This window comes from Semicossyphus pulcher, unplaced genomic scaffold (assembly GCF_022749685.1).
Source record: "Semicossyphus pulcher isolate SPU_LCO1_2020_fin unplaced genomic scaffold, fSemPul1.0.p SCAF_14, whole genome shotgun sequence".
Taxonomy (NCBI): Eukaryota; Metazoa; Chordata; class Actinopteri; order Labriformes; family Labridae; genus Semicossyphus; species Semicossyphus pulcher.
The window spans coordinates 13,135,940-13,161,529 of NW_027211648.1; the positions used below are offsets into that span (position 1 = coordinate 13,135,940).

General features: G+C 42.0%; 1 protein-coding gene across 3 annotated transcripts in view; it reads left to right on the forward strand.

The window, feature by feature from the left end:
* The window catches only part of rcan3 (regulator of calcineurin 3), a 42,833-nt gene that overhangs the window by 9,334 nt on the left and 7,909 nt on the right, over nucleotides 1-25,590 (forward strand). For 2 of the 3 annotated variants that reach the window (XM_069662150.1, XM_069662152.1), the window contains exon 1: nucleotides 10,303-10,562. The exons of the other annotated variant lie outside the window; for it this stretch is intronic. In XM_069662150.1, coding sequence (XP_069518251.1) covers nucleotides 10,476-10,562 — 87 coding nt within the window. In that variant the 5' untranslated portion in view covers nucleotides 10,303-10,475. Of the gene's footprint in view, nucleotides 1-10,302; nucleotides 10,563-25,590 lie in introns of those variants that run through there. 3 annotated transcript variants of the gene reach the window in all.

The following is a 25,590-nucleotide window of genomic DNA, read 5'->3' on the forward strand; positions in this document are numbered from 1 at the left end:
TCAGCGATGTGCGAGCCAGCTGTAACTGTACATTTCAAGCTAGCTACGTTTCAACAAGTTGCCACGAAACGCAGAGACGTGTATAGTGGGCATTTGCAGATTTGGGAATTTTTAATGAGGGAGAAGGAGGAGATGCCTTGGGAGGATTTTTACCAGGTAATTAAACGTATTTGTGTATTTCTTAGAACGTGACTGGAGCTGGTCATTAAAGAAAGAAGAAGGCGGTAATATATTTTATTGTAGACACACTTATTTGATCACACAATGGACAATAATTGAAGCCATGGTTCAACCAATTTGCTGACTTTAGATTCTGAAATGTAAAGATCACTGCTCATTTTCAAATAATTAAAGATTTATGTCCATTTGGTTAAACTTGATGATGTCACCTCCAGCTGGATGTGTTTGTCTTCTGAAATTTCACAGACTTATGAAACTTCAGCCAAAAGAAATCAACTTTTTCATTTGACTTGAGTATATTTTACAAGGACACTCATCCCTGAGTTTTCTCTGGAGACAGACATTAATGATGACTTTGTCATTTTTAAGAATCCCTTCATGCATCTAATTAAATCCAGTTACATAAGTCTGTTATATTGTTCTCTCTTAACCTCAAACATCTATTTAAAGACAAACATACTTGAATCCTCAGCATGATATAATTAGTGTTTTTGCTTTTGCCATTCGAGCTTCAGGGAAATACGATTTTCCTCTTTGATATGTGTTTATTGCTTTTTACAGAGACGGCTCTCTTGTCCCGTCCTTCACTACACAGCTGCCTGATTATGAAACTATATGATTCAGGCCGCTATCTCAGCCACGGTGTTATTTGTTCTTAGTCGTGCCGCTCTGATTCTATTTAAATCAAGATTATTTTCTGGTTCAATCAGTCTAAAAATAGAAATGTGTCTTAGGTGCTCTTAAGAATAGCACCAGAGAATGACCTCTCATTCTGCTGATGCCAAGTTAAGATGCAATCATGGAGTCCTATAATGTTCTGTAGATGATTGTCGTTAATGTGTTGAAATAAACACACAAGAAACAGGAAGTGGAATTGATCTGTCCGTAATCTGTTTGTGCTTTAACAATGTATTTTTCAACAGTTTGTCTCCCCTTCCCGTCTTTTTACATCTGTGTTTACTTACAGAACTCGACTGCTGACGTCTTAATGCTGTAAGTCTGTGAAGCCGGCTCCCCTGTGAGGCTGCTTCTCGCCGTTATTTATGAGGAGAGAGGTGTGGAGGCCGGCGTACAAATCAATTTCTGCCTGTTGTCATTTACAGAAAAGCACTATTGACGGCCTGTTGTTGATTTTTCTCCCAGAACTTGTTTTTCACTATTGTAAGTAACTTTGCTGGGAAAAGGAAATGCAATTTTAAATGTGCGTGACTCTCCCCGATTCAATTAGCTTCACTTTGGTTCTTGTGTATTCTTGTTTTTCCTCACATCTTTCATTTTGTTTATTTCCCCCATGAGTCTTTTAAGTCCGTCTCTGCGTATATCTCACAATCTCCATCATGTTCCTCATTGACGGTCTATAGATCCAAATTAGTGGCGTCTGGGAGCGTCTGTGTTTGTGAAAGTTTGAGAGTTTGTCTGAAACAGATCTAGGAGCTGTAGCATAACCCTTTTTTCGTTTTCATTGACTTTGCTTTCATGTCAGCCTCATCCTTCGAAGTTTGGTATCTCACACATGAACATCCCCTGGCTTTAAATTAGATCAGTTTGAAGTGAAGAAATAGAGAGTTTTCCTATTCTCCGGTGAAAGACATAGAAAGAATAGTTTTCTTCTCTGTCTTTGTTTGCTTGCTCCGAAAAATGGCACCCACTCCTCAGAGCGCTGTGTTGTCTGCGACGCTCGGAGACCGCCTCGGGTCCTTCCCTACCCACTTTCATTTCTCCTTTTCTTTTTATTGTGTCTGGTATTCAAGCAGCAGCGGTGTCTGTTTGCGGGTTGGAGAGTCCTAACTCATCCAAAGATTTGACCTGATTTTTGAAAGCAAAGCAATCAGGGGAACACTGGCACGTGTTGCTCTGCGCTACTGTCTCTGTCCCTGCTGTACAGCAGCTCATCTGTCCAGCTCCTAAGCTGCTGCACTGGGTTAAACTCTCGACAGCTGCTGGTGGCGCACCAGATGTAGGCTGTGAAGCAAATAATACTATACTGTCAACACTCATGTTTGGACAGTGCTTGTAATGCTGTTTGTAAAAGCACTGTGTACTCAACTGAACTTATTTTAATCAATTTATGAATTCACATTTTCACAGGTATATAAAGCAGTTTTTATATCCTGTAATAGTGACATTTCCCATCAATCAAACAGGTGTGTATTCTCATTATTGAACAGACATTTCCCATTAAGCATTTCAGAGTTTTGAGTTTTGTTCAGTCAAAAAAAATCTACATCTCAGACTTATTTAAATCGAACAAAAAAGCTCAAATTTTAAAGCTTAAATTGAAAAATGTAAACACACGTCCTTAAAACAATAATTTAAACAACCAATTATTCATCAAACCTGTTAAAAAATGTTTTTCCATTGCTCAACTAATGCATTAACTGTTGCCATTATAGCGGATCAGCAGCCGTTTGATACTGACCTTCTTAAACTGATTTGGGGAATCAGAAAATCTGACTGATCCACAAACAGCCAAAAAATCTGTCAATAACAAACGTATACATATTTTTCACCATACTACAAATGGCATACAAATCTATATAAAGGGAATTTAAACGCCTAATAGCCAACTCTGCCAATACACTGAGGGGTTAATAAACTAAGAATGGATTGCGGCTGCTGACAGCCACATAAATTGGACACGATTTGTCACCTTCGCTTCCCCGCCTCATGTCACTTTCACAAAAGATATAGTGCTAATGAAATTCCAGCACACAAACACCCATAAACCTAAACAACTTAGTGCCATCGACCCTTATCATGCATTTGATTGTGGAGGAGAGCTGTCAGCACCTTCACGCTCCGCTGCGAGAGTTGGCTCTCATGCTGACAGAGATCAATTCAACCCGCAGATAGATGATGAGCTGGGAGGGGAGGGGACAGCTCCTCTGTCAGTTTATTGTGGAGTCCAGACATGTCAGATATGATACTAGTTTCACTGTCTGTAATCAACTTCTGCCCTGGAGCGAGCCAGCAAAACAACCTATAGAATATACTCAATACAATAAAGGTAACAATTTGCACTTTATTTGATTGAGTAAATTTTACCCTTTGTTTTGAGTACCTAAATTTAACAACTATGATACTCTAAAATAAATTAGGTAAATTCTACTCAACATTTCTCATTAGATTATTGGGAATTAGAGATGCTCAAATAAAAATAAATTTTAATCAACAACATTAGCCTGCTTTTGTTAATTTACTTACTAATACTCAGGAAAGTCAGCCAGTGTAACCGCCAAGAGAGGGCTACACATTTCAATTTCTTGTCACATATAGACACAGCGACCACAAACCGTCTGGTATAGCTAACTAATAAATATAAACACTTTCATTCATTCTATGATGCACAGCAAAACAGGCAAACACCAGTTAATCCAACCCTGGCCTGCAGCCAAGAACAAACGTTTGCACATGTGCACTTTGCACTTCAGGCCCGATATCTTTGGGTAGATTTTATTACATTATTTTGGGTTGCAATTGTTACTGTTGAAAATGAGGTAATGCAGGTAAACTTTACTTATCAACTTATGTACTTTTAGTATGAATTACACATTTTGCATGGATTTTATTTTCACCCCTTTTTTACAGAGCAGGTCATCCAGATAAAAAGCATTCCCATCCTGCTCCAACAGATCCCTTCTGCAAGCATGTGGAAAAATGTGCTGGACCAACGAAACCCCTGATTATAATGATGATATGAAGTTATAATTAAAAGACATTTTTATTTTTTAGGTCACATAAAGGCAGAATTATTCCCATGATCACTGGAAAATCTGGGCGTGAAGCCCACTATAATTACTACCACTGTGCATTGGCAGAGATCTGGCAATATGATACGTATCACAATACAGGGGTTACCATTCAATATATATTGATGACTCTGCCAGTTTCATAGGCCTGTGTTGTTGGTGTATGTTGGTGATGTATGCCTTCTTCCTACTGTCTCAGTTTGTTATGTTAGAGTCAAAGAGGGAAAGAGTGGAGCGCAGGTTTAGCTCAGCAGTTAAATTGCGCGTCCCATATACAGAGGTTACAGTCCTCGATGCAGCGGCCCTGTGCGTGACTTCCACCCTCCTTCTAAATGTAGTTAAAATAAATTGTTATCATGTACAACCGCAATATCCGAAATGTGGTCTACAAGTTTGTCTCTAAAGTGTAAGTTACTACATTTGCAGTTGCATGTTCAAACGTCCCCTGATGGCAGGCTCAGTTCTGTTAATTAGGAGAAAGAACAACTGTCACATTTGGCCTCTGGGAGTTTCTATCACTAGTAATTAAAGCTTGATCGCCAGAAGTCGTGTAAAACTTATCCGTCAACATTTTCCACAAACAAATCACTACACTCTGCAGCAGCGACAGCCCCCTCCCTCACGTCCCCGCCTGTCAGCTCGTCTGCAGAATCCAAACCTTCAGATTAAACAGATTAAAGGAGAGTTGATGGAGGCTACTTGTGTTGTGTCATTTACAGTCGATGAGCTGGTGCGTGTTCGTCCTCAGGTATTCATGCTGTCCTTTGCACCTGACAGGACCTTTCTCTCTCTCTCTGTGTGTCTTCTTTTCACTCTACTCCTTCTGTCTCACCTACACTCTGTAGATGTGTCTCTCCGCCCTGTAGACACTCTTTTATCCTCCCATCCCTCTGTCTCCCCGCGGCTCCCTGCGCCTGTACTTGGCTGCTTGCTTTATAAATAGCTTGGCCTAGATTACAGCAGCTGCATTGGCGCTGGCACCAGGGGTTGGTTTGGCTGGGCCAAGTGAGGTAGCCTGGTGTAACCAGGGGTTGGCAGTGAAGGGATGGAGCGTGTGTATGTGTATGTGTGTTTGAATACACGAGGATGGTGCAGCTGCAGCCTAGCTGCATGCCTGCAGTGGCCGAGCTCTGGAGTTTGTTTTTTTTCGCAGTCATTCTTCTGCTGTCACATCACACACACACAAACAGACAAAGCTCTTATCACTTGTGTGTCTGTCAGAGCTGTTGTCATTTTTTCACGCTGTTCTATTTTTAGATTCTTTCAGTGGAGAAATGTGTGTGTGTGTTCCCTTTAAATCCACACATGATGTAGCACAAAACCAGTATATATTTGAATGCTCTTCTTATATATCATTGTGTATATGTGTTGCATCTTTCATGTGTGTGCGGGCGTTCATTAACATACATGTGTGTATCATGAGCATGCGTATCGCAGCCCACAGTGATGATCCACTGCCCTGATTTCCTCCCTCCTGATCCTCTGCAGAGCACCACTCCAGAATACAAATTCTGCTCGTCAGTGAGTCTGAGACACAGCGTCTCACCCTTTGAGCATTTCTTCTGCCTCCCTGCCTCCTCCTCTTCTCATCTCTTATAAAGTGCATCATGCATGTTCGAGACTCTGCAGTGCCTCCATTTTCCTGCGTGCCTTATCTGTGAATTTAGGCTGCATTTACGGTCTGTTCATTAACATTTACATGCACGTTGCTACATCATAACATCTCCTTTGTTGTTTTAATTTGCGAGGTATGATGCATTTACATATTTTTAGATATGAAGATCAAAATATGGCGTTTAAGTTGCTGTTTGCCTTTGAACATGTGCACACTGCAGTACACATTGTAGGTGTACATTTATTCAAGAAGTAAGATACCAGCCATTTGAAATAACTACATCCTCCTGTTAAGATAATTTTAAACATCCACTAATGCTGTTATTAACAAGTTTTACAAGGTAAGTCATAATCTGTCGCACTTTATAACTGATGCTGAAAGAATGCGTTCTAGCGCTTCCTTCTTGGAGCCGTGTTCAGGGCGTACTCGCTGAGATCTAACAGAGAGAATTGTGAATGAGGAGAAGAGAATTTAGAATGAGGAGGCGGAGGAGCAGGAGGAGGAGGAGAGCTGCAGAATGAGGCCAGAGAGGAAGAAAAGTGCTTCATCATCCACAACGATCCATAAGACGTATCAGCAGCGATAAAAAGGAATCAGAGGTGTGCATCAGACGCAGAGAAACATTTTAGAATGCATCATACACATCGTCAGTAGAAAGAGCTACAGAGCTGCAGCTGCGATTTTTTTCAGCTCACCCACAGACGCCTGTTACGCAAGCTCAAGAGCCCCTCCATCTGCACCAACCATCGTGTTCATTTGAAAGCAAATATTATTTTAAAGTATTACTCATATAAAAGTTTAAAAAAATTTTTCACACTATTCGATTGTCAATATTGAGGTCAGTTTGCATTTGTGTTACAAGCACTTGGAGCAGCAGAAGCTGGATGTGTCGTATAATAATTTAGCAATCATTTGTTTGTTGCTTTTAGCTAACGATTTCAACCAGTTAGCCTAACTGTTATCTCTATTACAGATTGTGCCGCCAAAGCTGTTCAGCGTTTATATTTCCATGACTTCCTTGAATGCATCAGAAACGATCCGACCTCCGTTCAACAATCATTTTAAAAGTTGTTTTCTTCTCCTCTTGAGCTTGCATTTTCACTTTTTACTAATCTGCATCATGATGTTGTAATTCCAACCCATTAATTAAAGTAAATCACAAGAAAAGTGGTGTCTTTTTGGGGCTCATACAGCAGTAGTTAGCCAAAGTGCAGCCTCTGCGCAACTTAATATTTACAGATGAACGTCCGCTCCTCCAGGGGATGTAATGAACCAACAAATGACGCTGATTATTTTGCTGACGTATTTGGAGAAGCAAATTTCACCTTACGTTTGATCTGAACAAACCAGTTGCTTCTCAAGTCACTGTTTGGAATGTAAACAATGCAGCACACGGAACAGGAAGTGTTGGCTGGAAGTCCTTATCGCTTAAAGCCGGCTAAACCGGAATGCCCGCAAAATTCACCGTTATTCCCAGAGGCTATATCATTCAGAAGATAGCCGAAGGGTTCCGAGATTGGCCTAACTATTATAAAGCGTTTTCAATCAATTATTACTTTTAGCTAGGTACTTTGACCAATAATGAGTAATACATATCCAGTTACATCAGGCTTTTGTTGATGGCATTTGGCTACTTTTAGCTAACACTTATTCAAAAGCCAACTTTAGGCTAACTATGTAATCATTTTTTGATTGAATTTAGCCTACTATTTCAAGCATTTATTTATGACTTTTAGCTAACTATTCATGAATTTATGCATTACTTTTGCTAACAACTGCAACAATTTATGTATAAGCTAACTATTCAACCATTAATTGAGGATTTTAGCCATTTATCTCCACTTACAATTAGCAGCAATTTCTCCCTTACTTTAGGCTAACTAATGTGGCTTATTTAGTCGCTTGCTAACTAGCTTTCATGCACTTTCACTCCAAGCATGTGATGTTTAGGTGTCTGATCCAAATGTTAACCGTGCAGTCACTTAAAGCTAGCTTGTTATTGTAGCCGTACATTTTGCACAGACCAGCAACAAACCAATGTGTCATCTATTTGGATTTATTTTTCTCCTTAACAAAATATGTCGCCTTTTTTTTTTTCCAATAAATGCTGATTTAAAAGCATAAGTACTTAACAATCTTTCAACATAACCCATGGCAAATTCAGCTTTGGTTACCAGTAGCTTACTCATGCAGCAGTAACACTTGAGTTTTATTAGCTAGGCTAGACAATATAAGAATAAACTAGACTACATGTGAAGGTTGAAGCACAGGACTACACATCAGCATATCATCTACTCAGCTGATGTTTCCTTGAGCTCAACAGCGAACCTCTACATCTCCTGTTTACCCACGGCTTTGTAAATAGGAGCAAGCGAAAAGAGAATTTTCCAACAAGGCATAAATAAATGATCACAACCTTTGGTGAGCTGAGACTACATTAGATTCCTGAAAACTGAGCGGATTTAAAAGAAAAGGCGACACAGGCGCGCTGCTTTATCCATTCTGAGCTTGTGATTAATGAGCGGCGGGGGGGATTGTGAAATAATATCTAGACCTGTCAGTTACATCTTCTGTACTGCCTGCTCGTACTGCCGTGGTTCGAAAAGATAAAGCAGATTCTTTCCCAGCAGTTGAAGCAGCTGGCGGTGCCGCTCAGGCTCGGGCCGACATGTTACAGTGTCTGATTTGTGGCGTTATTGGCGTTTAGAGGCGGATTGTTCCAGACTGGGTGACTGACTGATGTCTGGTGGAGGAATGTAAGTCATCCTCACAAATCTCACTCATGTTCTCCGTCTGCCCCGCGTGGACAATGCCTGACACACACAGACATAAATAGCCCTCACCGCCTCGAGCCTTAATATTAATGGCTTATGGGGGACTTAGCTGTCTCAGCTAGCCGGGGCAATTATTATTATTATGAAACGGCGGGAGGGGGAGATGATCTGAGTGATGGAAAGAAGACATGGTTCGTTAGGATATTATGCAACAGCTTAATGTCTGTGGGAATTTTTTTAATGATTGGTCTGCGGCTGAAGTGGAAACTTGTATCATCATAATTAAGAGGGAAGGAGCTTTGGCAGCAGGAGTAACTGTCGCCTACATCAGCTGCTTTATTTTGAGTGATAACGATACAGTTAAGCTCCAATCAACAAGCAATAAGAGTGCAGCAGAGCTCACTGAGAAGGTATTTTAAAGTTTTCAAATCTGAGTCTTTCCAGGATCAACTAGGAATCTGCCCTGAAGACTACGAAGCTTATTTATTGTCTGTATCATGTAGGGAGACAGCAGCGTCGGCCCTGAACACATCAGTGTGACGCCCATAAAACCATGTTGTTTGTCTGTTATTCTGAAGCCTGTGAAGCCATAAACCATGTCAGCTGAAGGCAGCACTAACTCCGGAGCATGCAGCTGACAGCCACGGTTATGCAATTATGCCTAGACTGGAGGAAAAAAAGAGGTCTAGTGCTGTGGATGGCTTCGCTAAGCGTTTTAGTTTTGCCGCACATTGCTGTGGATGTCTGTCATTGAGGCAGGAATTTAAGGTGAGGATTTATGCATAACAATACATTATAGTAAGGAATATAATCTGACATGTTACCACCAGGAAACTACAGCAGTGAATCTTGTGTGATGCTTGTATGTTGCTGATACACCTGTGCAGTGTGATGCAGTGGTTCTCAACTTTGTTGGCTTCTGACCTCTGACCTTCTTTAACGCATCCTCTAAAATCGTGAGCAGTTGTGATTTCCCTTATTAGTATTTCATTGGACTACTCTTTTGAGCTTTAAACACATTAAACAAGACAGAATTGAAAAGATTAGAGAAAAGCTTTGACAAATGAATGTATTATCTATCTTGGATTCCAGTTCTTATTCCATGAGCCCCTTTAGGAGTCCTGAAACACTAGGTCTAAGACTGATCAAATTAGCTGATTAGTCTCCAACTATTTTGATAATCTATTAACTGTTCAAGTTATTTATTAAGTGCAAATACGGCACATTTTCAGCTACCCATTAATTGATAAATAACTAAATGATTGACCGATTAATTAATAACAAAGTATCTCTAAATCGAATAATAATTTGGCTAAGTGCTCTCCAACATGACCTTGAAATTGTAACTTTTTAATGTTACATAAGTGTTGGTTTAACTTGAAACTAAAACCTACATATTGAGTCATGACTCATTGTGAGGTGCTTGTTATTTTTTTCCACTCATCACTGAACACAATATCCTCAAAATAGCCGCCCAAAATTAAAAAAATTACCTCTACAGTTATTTTAGGACTTTTACATAACACTTCAATTACAGCTCCTATAACCACCAACCCTGCAGTGCTGTGTTAAAAGTCCTGTACGTAAATAAGAGCCTCAATCAGAGGTAAACAAAACGCTGTGTGTAGGAATGCAGGGGTGAGTCAGGGTGTCGCTGGTGCTGAAGTTGCGTGATTCACAGTTTGACTGATGAAATAAAATTTCCAACAAGGTTGTGACACGTGACAACTCAGGGAACTTAAAAAAACGTGAAAAATAGAAGAAAAAGCGGAATAAACCGGAGCGTAAATTCTGCAGTGCTCCCTGCACGGTTCGTCGAGCACTGTAGTGGCGTAAAAGACGACGAACGTGCGGATGGTAATGACGTCAATGTGGAGCCAGAGGAGGTGGGGGGAGGCAGAGGGCTGAGGGAGAGAGAGAGAGAGAGAGGCAGAGGGGTGAGAGAGTTTGCTCGGCTGCTGCAGCATCACTCTGAGCAGCGCGTCGGTGCAGTGAGGAGTCCAGCAGCAACTCTCTCAGCTGGTAAAACAAGCAGAAAATTCCGCTGGACTTCACCTCAACTTCCCCGAAAAAGGAACTTGATACTCAGTTGCTGCCTGCTACAGAGGAGGAGAAAGACTTTTAATCCATTTCGTTATTTTACAACCACGAAGGGGAATGCCATCGATAAATATGAAACTGGAGATGGTGACCATCATCGCCTGCGAAGTAGACACCGAGGTGTTTACGTCAGACAAAATGCAGGTACGGTTTTCGCCAAAACGCACGTTGCGGATGATTATTATTTCGGTTGTGTCCTTGTGGTGTGGTTGTGCAGCACTTTCGGGACTGTCTGCATGCTGCCTGCCCTGTTCAAGTGCATGCATGTCTTGGTGACGTTGAATGCAGCCCTCTCTCTCTCTCTCTCTCTCGCTCGCTCTCAGACGAGGATTTTTATCAATGGGAGCCGCAGCTCGCCAACACGCACGTCCCGCGCCGCGCGCACGGCACTCTGATTGACGCTGAATGAATTGCAAAAATGGGCAGACAAGGCACGAAAAGGACACACACAAAGAAAATAACGACTTTAATGCACCAAGTGTTGTGTTGCGTAAGTTTAGCGTGAGGTATTGTGAGATGATGCGTACTTTGAATGGGAGGGTGTGATGAATTGTCCATGCAAGGCACATGCAGGGGAAGAAGTGAGGCAGTTTTAGACGCAGTGGCAGACAGACCCTCTTCTTTCTCTCTCTCTTTCTCTGCTCCCTCCTCATCCCAGCAGCATTGCAGGTGCACTGGGGTAGATGGGAAAAGAACAGCCCAATCAGGGGGTTTTTATATAATCATCACATTGAAGCTAAAATAATCCAACCACAAAAGAGGTTGTGAATTGTGCCATAAATACTAATGCAGTTGATATAATGCGAGTTTTTTTCCTCTAAACATTGACGCAACTTAAAGTACATAGAGGCCTATATAAACCCTGTAAACTCAGTGAACACATACAGTCATCATTTATTGACTTACCCTAAGGGCAGGTACAGGTATGCCATATGCAGCCTGTCAGTCACAGAGCAGGGAAGCAATAGCACTTAAATATCCTCAAAAGTGAGCCTGGGGGCCCTACCTTGTGCCAGTTTTGGGGCCACACAGATGGTTTGCCAAAGCATGGATCTCCCACTAAACCCTTAAATTCCTTATGCAAATATCTTCCCTCACCTGCAGCCGGAGTGTCGGGTTTGACTCATCGCAAAAAAAGAGAGGAAACGCGACGCAGGAAGAGGGGAGATCGAATAAAACCAAGCCTCAGTGCAGCCCCCGAGTCTGAGTTAGATCACTTAAAAAATTGAGTGTATTCAGAGCAACTCATTCATAGTTCATCACAGGCATGTAGTGGAAAGATGGAGGGAGGTTTGATCACAAACACACAGTCGCATCTGTCTTCCTCTGTGTCTCTCTCCGCCATCAGCGATGATGTGCCGTCGAAAGGCTGGATTCAGCTTTTAATTGCAGCAGAAAGCAGAAGTTGGAGGTTTTCATGCACCCAGTCACCCCACCTCCATCAGCCATATTTTTGTGCAACTCCATATATCACCAACCTTACATAAGCTGCCATGGGAAGTATGTGTGTCTCTTTGAAAGACAATACCTCTCTTGTGTTCGTGAGTTGCATATAAGAAGAACTGCATGTAATCGTACTAAAAAGTATATGAAGGCAGCAAACTGCATTTGAGCCACTGACCCACCCTTGTGGTCTCTGCTCCCCTTAGCAAGCCAGGCAGCTGCTGCGCTTGCATCTAAATCCTTCCAACCACTGCAGACCAGCCAGAGTGAAAGATAGCCATGTGTCTGCCAGCAAGTTGTCCTGCTATTGTTGTCATTTTTAAGATTTCTCAGGGACTCTTGGTGAAAGAAAAACTTGATTACCGCAGGGAGTTTTCTAAAAGATACTCCTGATCTCTTCTTTTACAACACAAGACTTTGAGACTCAGATAATTAATTCCTCTTTTTCCTCAATAAAACTTGGTTATCACAGCCCTCAGCAGGACAGTCTTCACTAAAAAGAAGCTGCCTTTCAAGCAGCTCTTATCAGCCCACCTCTCCTAAAGAAAAGGGGGGTTTCGCACAATTAAAAACGCAGACAGAGGGCCCACTTTCGAATGACACAAAGAACACCACTAATCCTGGTTTCTGGCACAGCGAGCGCGCTGGGGGAGAGGGCAGATTAACAGCGGGGCACGTGGGTGGGGGGGGGGCGGCCTCTGTTTGAGCTCACCTCCCTGTCAGCCTTGCTTGTGTTTTTTTTTATTGTCAATCAAGAAGATCTGAGCTCGTTTAAGCCCCCTGTTTTTATTAATATCTGCAAATCTGAAGGCGAGGAGCAATAATCAGAATGCTGTTTTGTTGTTATGCACTAAAATGTGTATCGCTGCTATTTATAGACACTTCACAGAAAGATTAGCGGCAGAGCTTGAATGGGCGACATGAAGAACATCAGTGATTGGTGGGTTTTCAATTACAGAAGATGCGGCGCGGCTGGCTGTGGAGATTTTTCGGAGCCATTGTTTTGACACGGTTGAAATGGCATGCCCACGCTTTGGCTCCACGCCTGCTGGTTACATCATTAATGAGCCAAACACAGAGGCTGTGGACAGGGCAGGTTGTTGTTGCGATAATGGCAGAGCTGCCGGTTACAGTAGGAGTGCTTTGTGGAGAAAACAGAAGGGCCGTTGTTTTCAGGAGAGGTTTAGCGAGGCCGGAGTCGTGGCGTGTGCGTGCTCATCACAACACACTATCATTACCTGGGAGAATGTCCCGGCATCAGCAGATGAGAGCACAGGACACACGGTGAAGGTCACAGCACGTCGGCAGGCAGCGAATGTGTTACAGAGCGTGACGCAAGCCGGCACAGTTACCCAGCATGCTTGATTTGATGCTGGCATTTACATCTAATTTATTTATTTACACGCTTACCAGTTTGATTGGAGCCGATTTATTTGGTCTTTTATACATGAATTAATAATTGATCAGCCTGTCAACCTTCTCTTCTTCCTGATAAGTGGCTTCAGCCTGCTATTGAATTATACTTGTAATTTAATAGGCAGCATTTGGAGAAATCAGATTTTACACTTTATGACCCATTAACACTTTATTAAAGAGGGAAGTGTTATAAAACCACTAGAGGCTGCTTTAGGAGAGCAGCAATTTTCATCTTAAGCTGGCTCACCCACACACTGAAGACTGTAGTAACACTGACACACTCACACACTCCAAACAGTGAGTCAGCGGACTCACAGACCTACAGACAAACACCTCTGTCAGCAAACACACACACCGCTCCGCGCCGAGGACGCCTGGAGAAGTTTCCGTCACCTTTCCGTCCTGTCTGCCCGCCCGCCTGCCTGTCTGTCTGTCTGTCTGTCTGTCACTCGTGTCTGTCTCTGGATTCATCGCCGCAGAAATGATGCTCGTTATGAGGAAGGAGGGGAGATTTGATGACTAATCTGCTATTTGCAGTTCAGCAATGCTGAAGTGATTTTGCTGACGTCTGTGATGTTTTCATTCTTTCCCACTGACTCCTTTGATATACGGCTTATATAACAGGTTGTTATTTCTTTAGTTGGGGGGCGGTTATTTTGAGCATCTAAGCAACAAGCGACGCATTAGGGTGATATTTATGGTTTTTATAGCTTTTTAAGTGTCGAATATTCCACACATTTTTACCATCTTGTGTGGGTACACTCTGGCTGTGTAGCAGGTTACAGACAGATGAATAGATGTGGATTTAAAGTAATAATCTCGAAGATTTTAATTTCAATAAATGTCTGTTAAGTCACTATCGCTGAATGAGGTAACACAATGGTGACTGAGCCTATGGCCCACTGATGAAAGCCTTTGCATTTGCAATATTATGGACTGGGTGTCTGTGGCGACTTTCGCAGGCAAAAATCACAAGCGGCGCCAAGTTAGTGACTGCCGTGGTTGGTCTGCCAGAGAGGGTAGGCGGAGCTAAGCGGCTGCTTTTCCAATCTCTGTGAGCGTAGCGGGTAAACAGTAATCTACTATGTCTGAACAAACAAAGAAAAGATGACTACAGATACAACTTCAAAAATAAGTGAAGATCCAAAGAAAAAGAAACAAATTCGACGCTCAGATGAAGGCAAACAGTCTAAAAAGGAAAGCGACCGTCAGCGAGGAAAATCAAGAGTTACAACCGTGATAAAGGGAGCCAACTGTAGACGTCACACATGCAACACCCTTTGGATACCTGGGAAGTGTGCTCCCGCAATTACCGTTTATCGCCATAGGTGCCGCCAAAGAGAACGAAACGAAAATAGATCCTCGAGATTACCACTTTAAATAATACTGCAGACTAAGTGTATGGCCTATACAAAAGTAAGCCTATGGGGACATCTTTAAATACCTTTATTTTGTAGGAATAACATTTAAAAACCAATAGATATTCATTTTACTATCAAAAATTACACAATATTTGCAGATTGGTTTTCTGCAGAGGCACTAATCGATTAATCGTCCTAACGTTCCAGGTCTAAAGCAGACCGTGCTCATTATTTCTCCATTAGTATCAAGTTGAAATATCATCCTGGGCAAATATATTACCTGTCTCCATTGATTATCTGCTGTTATCAATCACTGGCCGTTTAATAAGTGACCCATTTTCTCTGCTGTGTTTCATTATTCAGAGAAAGGACACCAACAGACCTCTCACTCATCAAACATAAATCAGGTTTGAACGTTAATATGATCCAGGCGCAGCGTTTAAAAACACTGTCCTGATGCACTCTGACCAGGCGCTGAGGTGAAGGCAAGAGGCAGAGGATCAGCGGCAGGACAGACGGGATGGATGTAGACGCTGACCGGATCAGGTTCTGCGCTGGTTGGAAACCAGATCCGCATCATGGCAAGGTTGAGCGATCCCGGGCCGGAGCAGTGGGCTCAGGTGTGCCTGCTCCCCCTCGTCTGGGCACGAGGCAGGTGGAGATGGGCAGCTCGCATTGGCCTGAAACCCTAGAGAAGTGCCGGGGCTCAGGTGTCAGCTAAAGGTTAGCGCTGCGTCCGTTAGGGTGACGTAGAACAAAGGACGCTCTCCTGGGTGGGGTGTCCGGTTACCGTGTGGCCAAGACGACGCGGCTATGAAGCGATAAGATTAGAAGCAAAGTAAAAGGCCTCGCGTGGAATGTAGAGGGCCGGGGCTGACTCGCCAAGACGGGTAAACAGCGTCAACAATGGCTGCCCTTTGTTATTGAAATTACCGGTACAGAATTTTCCTGTCAGAATTTCCAATAAGTTTCCAGTCCAACACAAACAGCTCTTAGAAAGATGAGGTTGTTTCAGAGCCTAAAAATAGAGATGCCGAACCAGTGACCTTAAATGAATACAGAAGGGCCTCAGCCTATTGTGTCTACAGCAAACTGCCTGCTTAAAGGGGAAGACATTAATGTTGCAGTGTTAAATACAGAGCATGTAGAAAAATATGTCCTTACAAAATATAGTGGACATTCATTACTCTGTGTGTGCAGCCATGCTTCTGACTTTCCTCCTGCAATGCTTGATCATCACTAGATGTGGGAGCTCTATCGTGATGCACATGCAGCGATTACAAAGAGATGAGCAAAAATCCAAGATGCACAGTGATGAGAAAGAGCTCCTCTGCAGATATGCTGCAGCTGCTCAAGGTGAGAGCTGTAGCATCTCTCAGCCACCTTATGTAATGTTGTGTAACTCTTAGGATTACCGTCGCCTCTACAGTGTGCGAATCTGCATGGGAGACCGCGTGGATGCACTTTCATGCAAAGAGCGTGTGACGTAAGGAAGATGTGTTTATGTATGTTCAAGCGAGGCCTAAGTGCAGCTGAATAGCAAACGCTGCCGCCTCAATAAAAGCCATAACGACCAGATTGGCGGTAATAGGATTAATGTGTCCCCTCATGCTGTAAACTGATTTCAATCTCCCTCCGTGGACACGCCGTCCCCGAGGGAGCAGCAGTGTAGCGCCGTAGCATCGGCCCGTGTCGATACCGCTCCCCATTCGAGCTATTGATCCCACTGTAATAACACTTGCCCCGTTCACATACCTCCTCTGTGTTCACGCAGCCCACAAAGCTATTAATCATGAGTTGTTTTTGTTGTATTGTACGACTGCCATGCTAATATTAATGGCTGCTTTGATAGAAGGCGTGTATGGCTGTGAGTCACCTCAGACAGAGTTTATCTACTCATGTTGGGTCTGTGTTTTTGGTAGTACAACATACAACAGTATGCTAACTGTTGCCTATAGTCTTTTCTAGTGTCAGTGCACAAACTTCAGATCCAAGTGTAGAGCCAGCAAAGCTGTATCACCACTGAACACACTTTGTATACATGCCAAATGCGTTCTTGTATTACTCAAAGCAGATTAAGAGAGTTTAAAGCTCTTGTCTTTAAATAACTCTGGGCATCTTCTGAAGTAATAAAATGTCAGGCAGCTTAAATACATAAGCAGATATTCTTGTAGTAGAAGTAAAAATAGAAGTTGTTGTTGGAAATGTGGCTATTTCTGGTGTTACATTGACATTGAGGTCATTTCTTTCTTAGTTCCTGACTAAGCGTGAAGCTCCACAGCTATGCAGCAATTTGAACACATTTACAGTTATGGTTGGAGACAGGAGAGGCCCTTTTGGAGTTTCAGCTGACAACAAATTAATTGATACCAGGAAAACATTAAATACCTTAAACAATCATAAAGTTGTTTTAGAAAATACTTAGTGGAGTAGAAAGGAAGCTGGAGTCATAAAAGTAAAGCTACATAAGTAGTTACATTGTCCCTCATGCTAGCTAGAAACGGAGTAGCCTATCATCAGTGGCCCACAGGAAGACCACTACAATATTTTATCAAATCCACAAGAGCACAGTATGAAGAGTAAGAGGCATAACAGTTAGCTAAAAAATAAGTAAAAACTGAATTTTGTGTTAGCAACACTAGCCAGCACATTTGACTGTTTGCCTGTTCGTGTTTACATCTACTTTAGCAATGTTAGCTTTAAGCTAGCTAGCGACGGACACGCTGACCCTGTCTATGGTAGTATGTTTTTGTTTAGCATTACTTGTTGTTTAATTTGGGCACTAAAATTTGCAGCTTGTGGAACAATAAAAGTACAATTTATAAAATACATAACAGTTACCACATACGTAACCACCTAGCATAAATTATTACCAGCACATTAGCCTAAAACCAGTTTAACTAACTGTGATTTACTGTCACTCAGCATGAATTATTAGGAGCACATTAGCCTCAAAAAAGTAGTTAAAGCTAGTTTAACTGCTAGCTTAGTTAGCATCAAACTGATTGCAGGAAACTGATAAATGACCTACAGGCTGTAATAAAATGAGTACCCAAGGTAATACTCCAGGAAGGCTATTTTGGGACTAGATGATAGATGATAGATGCCAATCAATATTAACTGGGTCACAGATCTGATAAAATGCCTGAATGTGACTGTTTACCATTCTCTACTTTAGCGATGTTAGTTTTAAGCTAGCCAGCAGCGGACACACTGACCCTGTCTATGGCAGTATGTCTTTGTTTAGCATAGCCTCTAACTATAAACTTTTTTGCATTTTACTGTTGCTTACTTTCAGCTACTTTCCTTTTTTTCCTATCTATGAAGCAGTTTGTGAGGGAGGTATAAAAAGCCCCTGGATACGTACAACTATATTCACTCAAACCAAAACATTTATAACTCAGTCTAAACTCGTCTGACATTATTTGCATTTTGTCGAACAGTAAATGTAGGCTAGAAATGGTACAATACATACAGTCAAACGAACTGTAATTTACTGTCACCCAGCGTAAATTATTAGGAGCACATTAGCCTCAAAGTTTAGGCTAGTTTAACAGCAAGCTTAGTTAGCATTATACTGATTGCAGGAAATCTATACTGATAAATGACCTACAAGCTATAATAAAATAAGTCCCCCACGATAATACTCCAGGAAGCCTATTTGATAGATGCCAGTCAATATTTACTAGGTCACAGATCTGTAAAGTGCTTCAATGTAACAATTCCAGTTCAGCTGATGCAGAGCTGTGCCCGCTACTAGCAAAACAACATTTGCCCAAAGCTAACATCTGAATACAGTTAATGTAACTTTCCACAATGATGGTTTAAAAAGCAGAAGAATTTGTTGGTAGTAGTGTTTCGCAGCTGAAAGGTCTGCTGTGCTTTAAACATGATACAGTTTCAGTCGTAGCTGCTCTCAGACAGGACTGCAGTGGAAAGTTGGCTCTGTTTTATGGAAAAAAAATAGGAATGTGATAAGCAAAAATGTGCTGGAGCAGACAAGCATGCAGGTATGAGATTCATCATCCAGCTGTTATCTCTGCGATCTGCCGCTTTCATACGACCTCATTAGACTGGTTCCAGTTTGGCCCTTTAGGGGGAACGGTAATTAAAAACGATGGTCCACACATTTAAGAAATGAATTTTCTTAATTATTCCAACACGGTCTATTTTTAGTGTAACACTGCCACTGACTCACCCCGAGGCTTCGTGGCCTAGTTTGTTGGTTTTCACCCAAATCCCATTCAAGCACGAGGGTCAGGATTAGGTTGTGCTAAAGCCGCGCACGTGTCGAACAGAAAGATGAGTGATTTGCCGAAATGGAGAAAAAAAAAAACACTGAATGACCCTTCTGTATGTCCCAATTAGGCTGGTTTAATCTTTTCATTTGGATCCACAATGCCAAAGGCTGTAATTCAACATAGAATTGAACTAGCTTTTGGATTACAAGCATGGATTTTTTGTATTGGAGTGCCAATGGGATTAAATACTGTACTCGCTTAAATGAGAAACCTGACCTAGGTAGTGCATTGGGACTCCGGGAATTTAAATCCTATGGCGGAAAAACTATGCTTGTAGATACCGACCTTAGACTGGAACTAAAATGTATTTTAATTTCTGTTTAATCTGCTAAACACATGATTAATTTGATGTCGATTACTCCATGAACTGTTGCTTATTTACGTCTTATTAATATGATGATATGTCAAATCTCGTGCTCTTCTCTCGTTATGCCTGTTTAACGGTTCAATTCCATTCTAACAATGCAAAAGCTTTTATTTTGAAATTCAAATTTGGACAAGGCTTCTTGCCTTTCTGCGTGTGTTTACTTGATTTTAATGCACACGGCTGATCAAAGGAATGATGGGGCCGTGTCTGTGTGTTTCAGCTGCTGCGGCTCGTTCGCTCTCACCAGTGACAGAGAACAAACAGACGAATATGTGCCTCTTATGTAACGCCCCACGCTGCACAATGAGTCGACAAAGACAACAATGAAAGTCATCAGCACTTTGGAGCTCTCTGGTACATCGCAGTTTGAGCACAACTTGCTGAGAATACTTTCAGAATCTGGTGTTTGTGACGAGGTTTTGGCGCACATGACGTTGGATTCGGTGTGTGTTTACCGAGCATGGACTTTAATTGTTAGTGAACCCTGCACTTTGCAGAAACTTAACCCGTCCTTTACATAAGACGGGGAAACGCTTATGTCACAGGGTTGCACCGAATTCCGCCTCTTGCCTCATTCATTACCTGAAAGAGGTGTGAAGCCGATACACTCAAGATACTTTGTCATCCCTCGCTTCGACAATAATCTTCAATCGCTCTTTATGTCCTTCCCCTGCGGCTGTCGTCCAGTAACCCCCAACTCGCACCATAAGTGGACTGATCTTTCGCTCAGATGATTGTCTGTCAGGACCCCCAGCTGGCTCTGTGCTCGCCGCCTCGCTGTGTCGCTCATTGTGAGTCATGCCTACAGATATGTCCTGTTGCCACCGTGATGACAGCCTTTCTATTACCATGAGGGACATAACTGCCTCATTAGCCAAGAGGCGATGTGCTGAAGGACGGCCCTGCAGCCGCTAACAGAGGGGTCGCAGCTCACTCGCAGGCTTTACATCTCTGCACATTGGATTTTTTAATTGTGCTGGGTGGCTTTTTTGTCTCTTTTGTTTGGCCTTTATTTTTTTGTCTTGTGATAAAAAGTATAGTACCGTGTGAATTACTTCAAAATAAAAGCAGAATTTAAAAGCTGTTATCAGCATTTTCTCCCCATTTCCCCGTCACTTCCTTCCACAATTTTGTAGCATTTTGTAAGCTATCAAGAGGAAAGCGTAAACGGGTTATCATTGTACTTATGCAGCAGGAAATATGACAGCTTTTTGTGCGTGTGAGGAAATAATCAGGTTGTAATTGCACCTTTCAAAAGAAAATCTTGGTATTTTAATGGTGAAAATCTGATGCAACAAGAAAACATTTCCTTTTGTCATCTTTTTAATAACTTCACCTCTGAGCTGTTACTGTCTTCCAAACGCCTCTTTAACAAAAGCTACTTTCATGCACGCCTCACATGCAGATTGCTAATTAAAGAAGCATCTCGTTTCCACAAATGGTTCTCGCTTGCAAATTTCAAACACATTTGCAAGTTCCAAAAGGGTCGCGCATCCTCGTGCGCAACTCGCATATGGAAATCAATCCTGATTTGTAAAACGTGTCAAAATGAACGCGAGAGGAAAAGACGTCATGCTGCAAATTGCACATTTGGTGAAATTTGAAGGCCCCGGGCTGGTTCAGAAGTGCATCAGCGGGGCAGAGACGAAAGAGAGGACGTGAGAGGACGGGAATTTTAGCCCGTAGAGGAACACCCTGCGTGTTATGTAAAGGTGACATGGAGAAACATGCGGTCAGCAATAACTGACAGCGCTCGCTGTTTCAATCAAGCCGAGTTGTCGGCTATTTGAGAGCGGTGACTTCACGCCTCCGCCTCTCTCTGTCTCTGCCCCAAACACGACAGATTCCCTTATTAGATAAACGAAGCCTGTGGGTAAAACAGGGAAGATGTACTGTAGATGTATAAGTTCTGTTTATTCTACTGTTTCTTCTTCTTTGGTGCTACCTAGATGCTGTACGAGAGATGTTTTTTTGTACATTATCTGGCTTGTTGAGGATGAAAAACGAGTACATGCTGTTCTCCTCCCTCATCTGTTGTCCTACAGCTCTCACACACACTGCAAATACGGTAATAACAGGTGCTGGATCAAGCAGTTAGTGTGTGTGTGTGTGTGTGTGTGTGTGTGTGTGTGTGTGTGTGTGTGTGTTGGTGTGTGTGTGCGGCTAAAACCAGTCTGTCTTTGCTGACAAGCTTCGTCCTTCACTTGTGCTCAGATTGCAACAGCGCTACCTGTCACACTATTTTGCACACATGCCCTCAGTCTGTGTGCGTGGAGCTAATTGTGGAGCCATCACACACATGCTCACCCATTTGAAAACACACACATGCACATAGAGAACAAAGGGAGTGGGTCTTTGTAGTGAACTTTGCCATGGCAGATGAGCGGGCCTGTGTAACTGAACCCCCCCCTCTCTCCCTCTTCCTCGTTTCCCCTCCTCTTCCTCCTCTTATTCCCTCAGGATGTCCGCTCATAGAGGCCACATAAATTAGTGATCAAGCACGCTCACTTGTTACACACCAGTCACCGTGGGTGTATCAGGGTTAAAAACAAACACTGCATGCTATTATGTTATGGAACATGATCTTTGCAGCTTTCCCACATCTCTCTGCTCATGCCAAAACATCCATTTAGTTTAAGGAAGTACCCACTGTGTGTGTTGTGTTTACGTGTGTGTGTGTGAGAAAGACGGCCTTATCGGTTATCACACATGGAGTTTTATGACATGTGAGTCATAGTAGCTGGCTAACACTAATGGAAAATTCACGGTTTGAAGTGAGCTTAAGTGGGCAGATAGGCCAAACAAGTGCTTTGTTGTCGTTCTCCAGCTGATTATCAGAGAAGAGAAAACACAGGATAGACGAAAAGTAGCAGTTTGATTGTTTACCTGTTTAAGGGGCTTTCATTGTGTTTTTAATATTTTATCTTTCAGGAATTACAAAGGCATTAAAGCAGACAGAGTTCAGGCCTAGATTGTTCTATGAAATGTACATACACCCATTCATAATCCCAGGCGCCTAAAAATTAACATCCTTAAAGCTGCACTACTACATGTTTTCATATCAGCAGTGGCAAAAAAATACTATGAGTCAAACCACCCAACTATATGGAGCTTTGTAGCTTTTATAGTTAATTGTTTGGTATTGTTTTTGTTCAGTCTCCCAGCTCTCATCAACCTCTTTTCAAACACAAGAGGGCGCTGTTCATAGTGATAAAGCGGCTCTATGCTTCTGCCCAAGCACTAGCCACAAAGAGACAAAGGTAGCAATTAGCCAGTGGACAAAGTGAAGCATTAAGAAGCTAAAAGTTGGAGGTTATTGTCAGGAATTGGTGGAGTGCAAAACAAAGCTGAAAAGAGAGTGAATATTAAACTTACATTCATCAGGGAGGCAAAAATACAACTTTAATTTGATGCTAATGTTGCTCTGTATCTAAGAGCCGTGCTAATAAGCTAATCTTTGCTAATACATTTAACATTTTAAGCCTATAAGAGCTGTCATGCTTGGAGCTGCCCCCAACTGGCCAAACTGTCCGTTAATGTAGATTTAAACACTCCATATTAGAAAAAACAGAAATATTACATTAGGAATATTTTAAATCATTTTGAAAATGTATCCAAATTGCTGTGCCCACCTCAGATGTATATTAATTTATAAACTGACTGGTCTGTATGGGTTGTTGTGGCATCAAAAGAGGCCCACTGTTTGCAGTTGGTGACCTTTTAACCTCTTTGATACAACATATGGACTTGTGCTGTTTATACACGATTACAAAAAGAAAGCTATTTTGGTTAACGGCTATTTCACAGTTGACTTTTTTTGTCTCTGTCGTTGAGAGAATGAGTTTTAAATGAGCAAATTTAACACTTGGCTGTCTCTATACCGTGGTGAGTCACGCTTCTCCCTCTCCTGTGTGTTTTTTGGGAATGTAGCGCGCTAATTGATTAGCTAGTCGGGAATTCTCCTCAAAGAGCACAAAGGGATTTCAGATATTCATCCATTCCTGACTCGACTTCTAGATTTTACCTTGTATGGTGAACTGGAAACCTGACTATAAATGGTATCACAGAGCCTGGAGGTAAAGTCAGCGCTGCAGTTTAGCCAGCTAGAAAGAGAAGACAAGTACATGGGAGGGAAGAACAGGAAATAAAACACAAAAAGGGAGCGAGGATTATGAGTAAAATCACAAATCTGCTTGTTCTTTAAATGCCAATGATTTTGCCAGTGTACACCACACTGCAGCATAGCTGTGGTTCACAGCTTGCTCAGTTATTAGCAACTCTGCATGTGTCAGACGGGATGATGATGTGATCTCTCTGCAGAAATGCAGACGTTTCTTACATAACAGCTGCTTCAGGTAGCTGCTACTCAGCTGTGGTAACACAGACATTCATCAATGACTGCGCACTGGTAAAAGTAATGCTGTATATGTAATAGCTTAATGATCATTAGGAGGAATAATGTTGCATTTTTTATATGTGATGTAGTAGTAAAGCTAATATATCTTTATGTTATGTTGCACAAATTAATAGAAAACATGTGGGGTTTTTTTTTTTTTACATTCAAATTCCATCAAAGTAATAATGTCAAAGATTTTCATGTAAGTAAATGTCTGTTAAGTCACTATCTCATCACTGAATGAGGTAACACAATGGTGATTAAGCCTATGGCCCACAGATGAAAACCTTTGCATTTGCAGTATTACAGACTGGGTGTCTGTAGCGCCCAGTTAGTGACACGTTTTCCATCACGCAGCAGTGGTTGGTCTGCCAGAGAGGGTAGGCGGAGCTAAGCGGCTGTTTTTCCGCTCTCTGTAAGCGTTGCAAGTAAACAGTAATCTACTATGGCTGAACAAACAAAGAAAAGATCGATGACTACAGATACAACTTCAAAAATAAGTGAAAATCCAAAGAAAAAGAAACAAATTCAACGCTCAGATGAAGGCAAACAGTCTGAAAAGGAAAGCGACCGTCAGCGAGGAAAATCAAGAGTTACAACCGTGACAAAGGGAGCCAGCAGTGGACATCTGGTTATCTGGGAAGTGTACTCCCATAATTGCCATTTATCGCCATAAGGTGCCGCCAAAGAGAACGAAACTGAGATCTTTGAGATTAAAACTTTAAGTGCCCGAATTATTGCAATGTAATGCTAAACCTTTAGTCGATTAAATGAATTAAAGTTAAAAAGCTAATAAGGATATTTTCGTGTCTCTACTAGAGCATCTTATCTAAAAAAACAGCCACTCAAAGATGTGTTAGACAGATTTTAATGGGCATTTAATTCAATCTTTTTATAGACATAACGATTCATCAATATAATAAAATAAAAAGTGAAAAAATACTTGAAGTTTATATGATTCAAATTAATCAAAAGGACAAAGAGGACAGACACACAGAAGCAAGCGCTCATTTCAGTATGCTGAGTTTACAGATACCTATTGTGACACGCTGACAGAGTTCCTTCAGGTTACACACACCTTTCCATCCTGGTGAGAGGTGCTGTGTCAGCCCAACAAGGGGGGTTTGTCGTGGGAGTTTTTTAGTTTTTGTTTCCCACTGACCGAAAGTAAAAACGTGTTCAGACAAACACAATGCATAAAAGGCAACGATATGATCATCTGCTTTGTGCACAAACATTAAGCGCAAAGTGATGTAATGGTCAAATTGTTGCAGAAGAAGAAAGAAGAAAGTTTAGCAGAACAACTACTAAATAATGACGCGACTGTTAGGAAGGACCTTGACAATCTTTCCTCTCATCAAAGTGGCACCTTCAGCCGTCATCCATCTTTATTCTTGGGAAAGTTTAACAGTCATATTTCCGCCTGTGACCGTCTGGGAGTTGGTCGGTCAGGAGACAAAGGATATGCTGCAGCTCTGGATTACTCAGAAGCAGCTCTCCCAGCGGCCTTTTCCTTTCGCCCTCCTACTGAGCTGCTTGATTGAGTTCACACCCGAGGAGGCAAATTTGACGTGGGATGTATCACGCGGGTGTGGTTAAAGAAAGCGCTGCATATATAGGAGGAGGGGAGAAGACGGGTGTGACTAGAGAAAGGACAGGATTACACAAAGAGAAAAAGGAGACAGACAGCATCAGAGAAAATTGCAGGAAATGACGGGAAGTTGGAAATCTAATTTCCCCATTAACTCCACAGCAAATGAAATAGGTGCAAAGTAGTTACAGGAACATCTTGTGCTCAGAGGGGAAATTTCTCAACTTGTTAGCAAATTATGAAAAAGGCAGAGTGCTGACATTGCTTGTGACGGATATTTACACAAAATACCATTAA